A 9327-nucleotide genomic window follows, 5' to 3' on the forward strand; every position below is an offset into this window, starting at 1 on the left:
TGGCCTGGGCAGTGAGGACCTTTGATGATGGATGCTAATTTCCTACGATAGCGTTTCATGTAGGTGTGCTCAATGGTTGGGAGGGCTTCACCCATAATGTACTGAGCCAAATCCACCACATTTTGTAGGATTTTCAACTCAAAGGGGTGTTCCTATACCAGGCCGTAATGCAGCCAGTCAATACACTTTCCCCCACACATGTATTAAGTTTGTCAAGGTACTTGACGTCATGTCAAATGTCTGCAGACTCCTGAGGATGTAGAGGCACTGTTGCACTTTCTTTGCAATTACATTTATATGATGGATCCAGAACAGGTCCTCTGAGATAGTGACACCCAGGAATTTAAAATTATTGACCCTCCTCACCTTTGATGAGTACTGGCCCCCTGGACCTCTGGTTTTGCTCTCCTGAAGTCTATAATCAGTTCCTTGGTCTTGCTAATATTGAGTGAGAGGTGGTTGTCATGACACCACTCAGCCAAATTTTCAGTCTCCCTCCTGAATGCTGGTTCATCACCACCCTTGATGCAGCCCACAACAGTGACATCATCAGCAAATTTGAACATAGTGCTGGAGTTGTACCCAGCCATGTAGTCACAGGTGTAAAACAATTAGAGCAGGGTGCCTTTGACTTTGACTTAGTATTTGTCCTTTGCTTATTTCATCTAAAAGCTTTGATTCTGATATGGACCCAAATATTCTTCAATATGTTCCAAGTACAAAATCACTAATGGTAAAACAAAATTTTTCTTGCTAGTTCATTTTGATCTTGAGCCAGAAATTTGCCACTGCCATCTGGTTTCCCCACACAAGTGCAAGATTGGCCTTAAAGAGGCAATTCAGTTTTAGCAGATGAACTTCATGATTCAAATTACAGAATACTCTTGAGAAATAGAATAGGAAGTCCACTAGTTAGAACTTAACTCTAGCATAATATTTCAGAAAATGCATTTTCATTAACATTTCCACTAATAACTTGGAGAACCAGGAAAAATTAATTCCTTATGTGCTAAATTTTACTCCAATTCTGATGTTAATTTTCTCTGCAATGTTTTTCTTTGATAATCTATTTACATTTTGTTATATATTAGGTGAAACCCGTGAAGAAAGAACCTTCCGCAACTGGATTAACTCTCAAGGAGTAAATCCAGCAGTGAACCATCTGTACAGGTAAACAGTATAATGTTCATCCAAGATATGCAACATCAGAAGAGTGACCTGTGTAATTTTGATTTAATAGTTGAGTTGAATTTCCCATCACAATTTAGAGTGATTTGGATTTGGAAACAAGTGTCCCTAAAATCAGACTAATGAACATCTATTCTAATCTACTCCTTTTAAATTCTATTGTAATCTTGTAAAACTAGTATGGTTCAGGGCTCTTCAAATGGTAACAATGTTAAAAGATAATATCAGAAAAGAAAACAGAAAATACTGGAAAAACTCATCATGAGACAACATCTGTGGAGAGAAAAACACAAAGGCAAGCTAATATCTTTTCTTAAGAACTAGGAAAGGATAGAAATTGAATATGTTTTAAGTTGTAGACATTTTATTTCTAACCTTTCCTTGTTCTGATAAAGTGTTATTGATTGGAAAATTTAACTCTTGTTTCTCATTCTTTCCAAAGATGTTGCCAAATATTCTGAGCATCTATGGCTCTGTTTACATTTTTAACATATTAGGAGGGTTTCCCTGAGCTGGTTTCCCCTACCCCGTCCCCCAGCAAGATAGGAATATTTAGGATCAAATTGGGAATACCCAATGAGTTTGGATATCCATGAGGAAGGTTTCAGTTGTGGTTGACTTTTAAGTGTAGTGACCAGTGAAATATTTTGTGAATTTTGTTCCTGTTACAGTGACTTAGTTGATGCCCTCGTGATATTACAATTGTATGAGAAAATCAAGGTGCCAGTTGACTGGAACAAAGTGAACAAGCCACCATATCCTAAATTAGGTGCTAATATGAAAAAGGTAGATCAATTCTTGTTATAAAAGTATTGAAGAAGATTTACCAATATTCATAAGCTTAATTTTACTCAAAAATAATTTTTTTTAGCTGGAAAACTGTAATTATGCAGTGGATTTGGGAAAGGAGCGAGCCAAGTTTTCCTTGGTAGGCATTGGTGGAAACGATTTGAATGATGGAAACTCAACGCTAACTTTAGCCTTGGTCTGGCAGCTGATGAGAAGGTACTAACATTGTTGTAAAATGCTGTTAAAAGGGCTCTTAATTTTGTACTGTTGTTACATTCTTGTTTGGCAGAGCCTGCTGTGCTGTGCACAACTTGTCTGCTATGTTTCCAACATTGTGACATTGAGTGCACTTAACTGTAAAATGCTTTAGGACTTCCTGAAAAGGATGTGAGAAATGCTCCATAATTGCACAGCTTTATATCAGGTCACTGATTTATTGATTGATGCCCACTGTGAGTATTTTTAAATCTATCTTCACAAGCGTTTTGGTTACTTTTACTTCAGGTATCACTTAAAACAAGTAGTTTATTGGCATGTTAATTAGGAAGTGCATCTTGAATTTTGAGATAAACCATTGCCACAGCAATTGTAAAATTGCAATTATATATTGAAAGGTATACACTGAACGTACTTGAAGAACTGGGTGATGGTCAGAAAGTCAATGATGATATCATTATCAGTTGGGTAAATAAGACATTGAAAGATGCAGGCAAGTCAACCACAGTCCAAAGTTTTAAGGTAAGTTTTTTTTTAGTTTTTGCTACATCTTTCCATGTACCCTGATTAAACAGAGAGCAAGCAAGTGACTACTTCATAAATGTTTCTCAACAAATGCCTGGAGGATTCAGATTTATCTCCTAACAATTACTTCCACATCCAGCACTTTGAGTATACAATAGTATCTCATGCATTTCACAGGATTAATATCAAAGAAAATTTAATACTAGACCAAATGAGTTAGTATTGTGGTAAATGGCTAAAATCTGGTTAAAAGGTTAAGCAAAGTTAAGCTCAAGAGGAGAGATCGATTACCTTTGCCATTATCAGAAAGGCCATCTTTACCGTGGGATTTTTGTACTGTAACTTCAGTGAGGATTGTTTGCCTACATTGAGATTGTATGGTACCTTACAGTAATGCAGTAACAATATTATTTTGTGCAATTAAAATGATCAGCTGATCTCAGTTGTTGGATAGCAGAGTCGTTGACGATGAATATTATCCTTCAGTGACTACTGGAACAGGGTCTTAAAACACATTCGACTTCATACATTAAAACAAAATGGGAGAAGGAAAGAGGGTTAATTATATCTGAGGAAGAATGGACAACAATATGGAGATATCAATGGAAGTGTATCAAGAAAAACCCCAAGGCATTGTACAAGTATGTGAAGAGCAAGAGGATAAGACATAAGAGAATAGGACCAATCAAGAGTGAGAGTGGAAAAGTGTGTATGGAACTGGAGGAGATAGCAGATGTACTTAATGAGTACTTTGCTTCAGTATTTTTTAACGGAAAAGGATCTTGGCGATTGTAGGGATGGCTTACAGCGGACTGAAAAGCTTGAGCATGTAGATATTACGAAAGAGGATGTGCAGGAGCTTTTGGAAAGCATCAAGTTGGATAAGTCACCAGGACTGGATGAGATGTACCCTAGGCTACTGTAGGAGGCGAGGGAGGAGATTGCTGAGCCTCTGGTGATGATCTTTGCATCATCAATGGGGGACAGGAGAGGTTCTGGAGGATTGGAGGGTTGCGGATGTTGTTCCATTATTCAAGAAAGGGAGTAGAGATAGCCCAGGAAATTATAGACCAGTGAGTCTTACTTCAGTGGTTGGTAAGTTGATGGAGAAGATCCTGAGAAGCAGGATTTATGAACATTTAGAGAGGCATAAATGATTAGGAATAGTCAGCATGGCTTTGTCAAAGGCAGGTCATGGCTTACAAGCCTGAATGAATTTTTTGAGGATATGATTAAACACATTGACGATGGTAGAGCAGCAGATGTAGTGTATATGGATTTCAGCAAGGCATTTGACAAGGTACCCCATGCCAGGCTTATTGAGAAAGTAAGGAGGCATGGGATCCAAGGGGAAACTGCTTTGTGGATCCAGAACTGGCTTGCCTACAGAAGGCAAAGAGTGGTTGTAGACGGGTCATATTCATATTCTACACGCTGGTCACTCACCAGTAGTGTGCCTCAGGGATCTGTTCTGGGACCCCTACTCTTCATGATTTTTATAAATGACCTGGATGAGGAAGTGGAGGGATGGGTTAGTAAATTTTCTGATGACACAAAGGTTGGAGGTGTTGAGGATAGTGTGGAGGGCTGTCAGAGGTTACAGCAAGATATTGATAGGATGCAAAACTGGGCTGAGAAATGGTAGTTGCAGTTTAAGTGAGATAAGTGTGAGGTGGTTCATTTTGATAGGTCAAATATGATGGTAGAATATAGTATTAATAGTAAGACTCTTGGCAGTGTGGAGGATCAGAGGGATCTTGGGGTCTGAGTCCACAGGACACTCAAAGCTGCTGTGGAGGTTGACTTCTGGTTAAGAAAGCATACAGTGCATTGGCCTTCATCCGTCGTGGGATTGAGTTTAGGAGCTGAGAGGTCATGTTGCAGCTACACCCTATCCTCGTTATATGCAGAGGATATGTTCCTTGCAGTCGACACATAGTATGGAAAATGAATAATGTGAATAATTATTTAAATGGAGAAAATAGGGATGTGATCTGGAGGACTTCCTAAATATGTTTTAGCTGTAATTTATTCACTTTTTCATACCAAGACGACACAAAAGCAGTACCACAAGGCAACATTTGTATTATATTTCATCAATTTAAGGTAATGTTCAATGTAATAAATCATAGAAAGTTTGCTTTGAAACCTGACGCAGTCTTTTCATCCTTACTTATGTAAGTTCGTTTCGGCATACGCTTCCAAAAAAGCCCGGTCTCATCTGCATTAAACACCTGCTTTGGTGTGATGCCTAACTCAGTTGTCGTAGCCCGCAACCGCGGAGGGTAGCATTCAGCAGCTTCATGGTCAGCACTAGCTTGCTCACCATGCACAGCTAAGTTGTGAAGCCTGTGACAATTCCCAAACTTAGAAAACCATCCCCTACTTGCATTAAAGTTAACAATATCACTTGACACTTCCTCACTAAGCTCTGAACAAAGGCGACCATAAATTTCCAAAGCTTTCACACGAAGATGATCGGAACTGAGTGTTGCTTTTTTCCTTTGTTTCATGCTCAATGTACAAACTCAACATTTTCTCCATTTTTGTCATAATCTGGTTACGCACTTTGCTAACAATCTTTGAAGACACCTGTGATGAATCAATCACTGCACTTATTATTTTCTCAGCATTTTTCTTTATGTTTCTGATTGTGGACTCACCCAGGCCGAAGTAGCATTTAGGACCTTTGTTACCTTCACCTGACGTGGCCCTGTTTATAATTTCCAACTTTTTTTCAAGTGTTAAGGACTTGACAAAGGATGCTTAGGAGGCATAGTTAAATATTTTAAGCACGAAATCAGTACACAATAGGTAATAACAACAAAAGTTTAAGAGCGCAAGATCGCACATCCACATGCTGCTAAAACCAATGCGAGACTGGGGGGAGTGAGACTGTGAGGTGTGTGCACATGACTTGTATTGGCGAGAAAGTAGTGCTTCTCATCCCAACAGCCTCACATAACTCGAGTTTTGGACGCATATAAGGAGAAGTTGGTAGAAATAGGTTTGATGCATAACTGTGAATCTGCATTGTCTGAACACGCATATAATGAGGACAGGGTGTATATAGGACCCTGGTCAGAACCCACTTGGAGTACTGTAGCCTCACTATAGGAAGGATGTGGAAACTATGGAAAGAGTACAGAGGAGATTTACAAGGATGTTGCTGGATTGTGGAGCATGCCTTATGAGAATAGGTTGCACGAACTCGGCCTTTTTTTCTTGGAGCAATGGAGGTGAGAGGTGACCTGATAGAGGTGTATAAGATGATGAGAGGCAGAGGCTATGTAAATGTAAATTATGAAAAACAAAAGATAAACCCGATTCTCTGTGGTGTGTATTCCCTTTAGAAAGAGAGGAACTAGTCTTACCCAGGACTTAGGCTTCTAGCATAAAATTAGTTAATTGATTTGTCTTTTCTTGCTTCTAACAATCTGTAATATGCTCTGATGAAGTCAGGGACTTGAGTATATAATGCTTATCTTTCAAGGCTGCATTGAGGGATGTGTCATAGGTTTGATACTAAATCCTCAAAGTCTGTCCATTGAAGTGAATTGCAATCTGGAAAATTGAAATTGAAGCCTTGCATTCTAGGAATTTGAAATTGGAATTATTTGAAACCTTGTTGCATGAAACCTGGCAAAATGTATTTTCCTAAACAACAGTGAAGGCAATTTAAAAAGTTTAAGTTTGCTACAAAGTAGTTTGTGGTATATTGCAAGGTAAAAGGAATTATAAAAATGTTTTAATTTTTTTCTCATAAAGCAACATACAAGTTGCTTCAGAAATGTTCAAGGGAAAATTGGGAATGTAGCATCTAAGGATAAGAAATGCAATAATTCCTCATCTGAAACTGAAACTATTTTTACACAGGATAAGAACTTAAGCTCAAGTTTGCCTGTGTTGGATTTGATTGATGCCATTCAACCTAATTCTGTTAACTATGAACTAGTGAAGACTGGGGACCTTTCTGATGAAGATAAGCAAGAGAATGCCAAGTATGTAGCCCAAACTTCATTGTCACTTTGCAAAAAAAAAATTCTTTTCATTGCAAGCCACACCTGCAATGGATGGAGGAAACAAGTATTTTTTTTACATCTAGGCCTCATTTTCCCTGATTTGCTGCTTGTGGGGGAGGTTTGCCCCAGTCCACATCTTGAATCTTTAAGAATAAATAAATGTCTACATATTGGGGGGTGGGGGGCAGATTGTGTGTGTGTGGGTGTATAGTGATCAGTTTTCAGACCGCTTAAGCTTCTATTGCATGTTGTTCTAATGAGAGCCATCTTTGTTTGTACAATTGTGCCTTGTGATTTCAAAACTGATCAATGAATTGAAGTTTCAATACTTTAAATGAAAATAGCTATTATCATTTGTTTTTGGATATTTAAATGTTTTAATATGTTTATTAATGGGTGTTAATACTGTTGGAACATATTGCCTATACTTGTCACAAACAGGAAAAAATCTGTAGATGCTGGAAATCCAAAGCAACACACACAAAATCTCAGCAGGAACTTAGGACATCAACTGTTCGCTCTTTTTAATGGATGCTACCTGGCCTGCTGAGTTCCTCCGGCATTTTGTGTCTGTTGTCTAGGCTATTCTTGTGTTTATTTGGATACATAGGAGAGTGCTTTAGTAGAATCCACAATTTTCTGATTTTGTTAAAAGGTTCTATCCCTGTACCTTGTGGATGATAAATAAATAATCAAGTAAACAGCTTTGTAAGTTTAGTGCATGGCAATGCAAGTGCAGGCAAGGTAGCAGATCCTAACTAAGTTTACATGTTTTTCCTGAATTTGTAATTTTCAGTGCCAAGCATTTTAATTATAAAGTACAATCTGGGTTTGTTAGTTGACTGTAGTTAAATGAAATGAACACAACATATAAAAAAAAATAATGCATGGGATCATATATTGCTTTTCTCAACAGATATGCTGTATCAATGGCCAGAAAAATTGGAGCCCGTGTGTATGCCCTTCCAGAGGACTTGGTGGAAGTGAAGTCCAAGATGGTTATGACTGTTTTTGCCTGTTTGATGGGAAGAGGAATGAAGAGAGTGTAAAAGAATGACATTGATTTATGAAGCAAATAATAGGCCTTTCAGATATTTCCAGGTTGAAATATGCTGTTGGCAGAACTTGTTTTCTTTTTATCGGTTTCCAAGACTGGAACAAGGTGCCTGGAACGGAGACAATTGCATATATTTTTTTTCTTGAAGTGATAATGCATTAATTCAGCAAAGTACGTAATGAAATGTATTCGTATATAATTACAGATGCCAACACGCTACATTTTATCAAAACTATCAGGTTTATATCTCTCCAGTGAGAATATGGGCAAGTATTGTGGTTAGATGTGGATCATGCTGGGCTTTATTTTTCTAGTTAGCTTAATTTGATTTTTGAGTAAAGGTGTTGTAATCGAGCTTTATTGGGTGGTAATTTTTTGAGAGAAAAATGACATGATTTTTACATAAATTGACAATCACTGCTCTTGGTTGTAATATTCGCCGAACATATTCAAATCCGACATTGATAAATTTTTGTGACAGTTTGTAGATAGAAGTTGACATTATTTTTAAAGTCCCCAAAAATACGGTTATAGACCACAGACATACTTGTACATCATTTTTCCCCTCTTGATTGACAATCTTTATAGTTGGAATATTTGAGGGGTTTTTTTGGTGAAGGTTATGTGGCCCCTCTAATTCTCCATTTATCTACTAGCTTCAGAACATTCCATAGTCCGTAATTATAAAACATCATTTTACCATGTTTATTTGTCTTGAGATTGTTTTTAAGAAATAATAAAGCAAAAGCTGCATGAGAGATACATTTTATTTAAAATAATATGCAATCATTGTATGCAGAGAAGTACCAAAGTTCTTGCATTCTGAATTAAATGTGTTGGAAATGTGGGACCTTTGAGAGGCTTTGGTACATAAGTTTGAGGTGTGTTGCAAGTCCAGAGATTTAGCTTTTACTAATCTAAATTTTTAATTGCGTGGCAAAGCTTTCATTAATATTATATGGTAATGGTGGCGAAAGTTGACAAAATTAAAAGTTTTGATATGTATGACTTCTGTGTGTGTACTTTTCTATTTTCTATTTTATAAAATATTTCCACTTTCCAGTTTGAGTAGAAAAGCAAAGAATTACCAAACAGGTTTCATCTACTCAGTTTCAGAGATGATGCAGGTGATATCCATTTCACAAAATAGGCAATGTTAGATGGTCCTGAACTCTTTGATAATTTGGGTTAGGCTTAAGCCACCCAAAGAATATTAGGTGAGGTAAAGTGAAAAATATTACAGTGATTTCATTCATGTGGAATTTGAAATACTGCTTCAATATGTTCACCCATTATGATTTTAGGAATAACAGAATAATGCCAAATACAAGCTGTGCCACACACTCACCTCTCATTTGATCTCCGTGGCAATCATAGAAATACTTATCAACTGTAGGAGCCACGTATCTGTTTTCTGTCTGTATTGTAGTTTGAGGAGCATTTATTATGGTAATTTGTCACATGAGTTGGAGCATGGTAGAAACACATGAGTATAGTTACAATTTCACAGTCTGGTGGAAAGTGAGCGAG

At 37.5% G+C, this 9327-nt stretch overlaps 1 protein-coding gene across 2 annotated transcripts in view; it reads left to right on the plus strand.

The window, feature by feature from the left end:
- The window catches only part of LOC140734524 (plastin-3-like), a 150219-nt gene extending 141414 nt beyond the window's left edge, over positions 1–8805 (plus strand). For both annotated transcript variants that reach the window (XM_073058601.1, XM_073058602.1), the window contains 6 exons: positions 1092–1170; positions 1860–1974; positions 2060–2193; positions 2592–2715; positions 6595–6719; positions 7657–8805. In XM_073058601.1, the coding sequence (XP_072914702.1) occupies positions 1092–1170; positions 1860–1974; positions 2060–2193; positions 2592–2715; positions 6595–6719; positions 7657–7789 (710 nt within the window). In that variant the 3' untranslated portion in view covers positions 7790–8805. The remainder of the gene's footprint in view (positions 1–1091; positions 1171–1859; positions 1975–2059; positions 2194–2591; positions 2716–6594; positions 6720–7656) is intronic.
- Positions 8806–9327: the final 522 nt, after the last annotated feature.

Source organism: Hemitrygon akajei, chromosome 10 (genome assembly GCF_048418815.1).
Source record: "Hemitrygon akajei chromosome 10, sHemAka1.3, whole genome shotgun sequence".
Taxonomy (NCBI): domain Eukaryota; kingdom Metazoa; phylum Chordata; class Chondrichthyes; order Myliobatiformes; family Dasyatidae; genus Hemitrygon; species Hemitrygon akajei.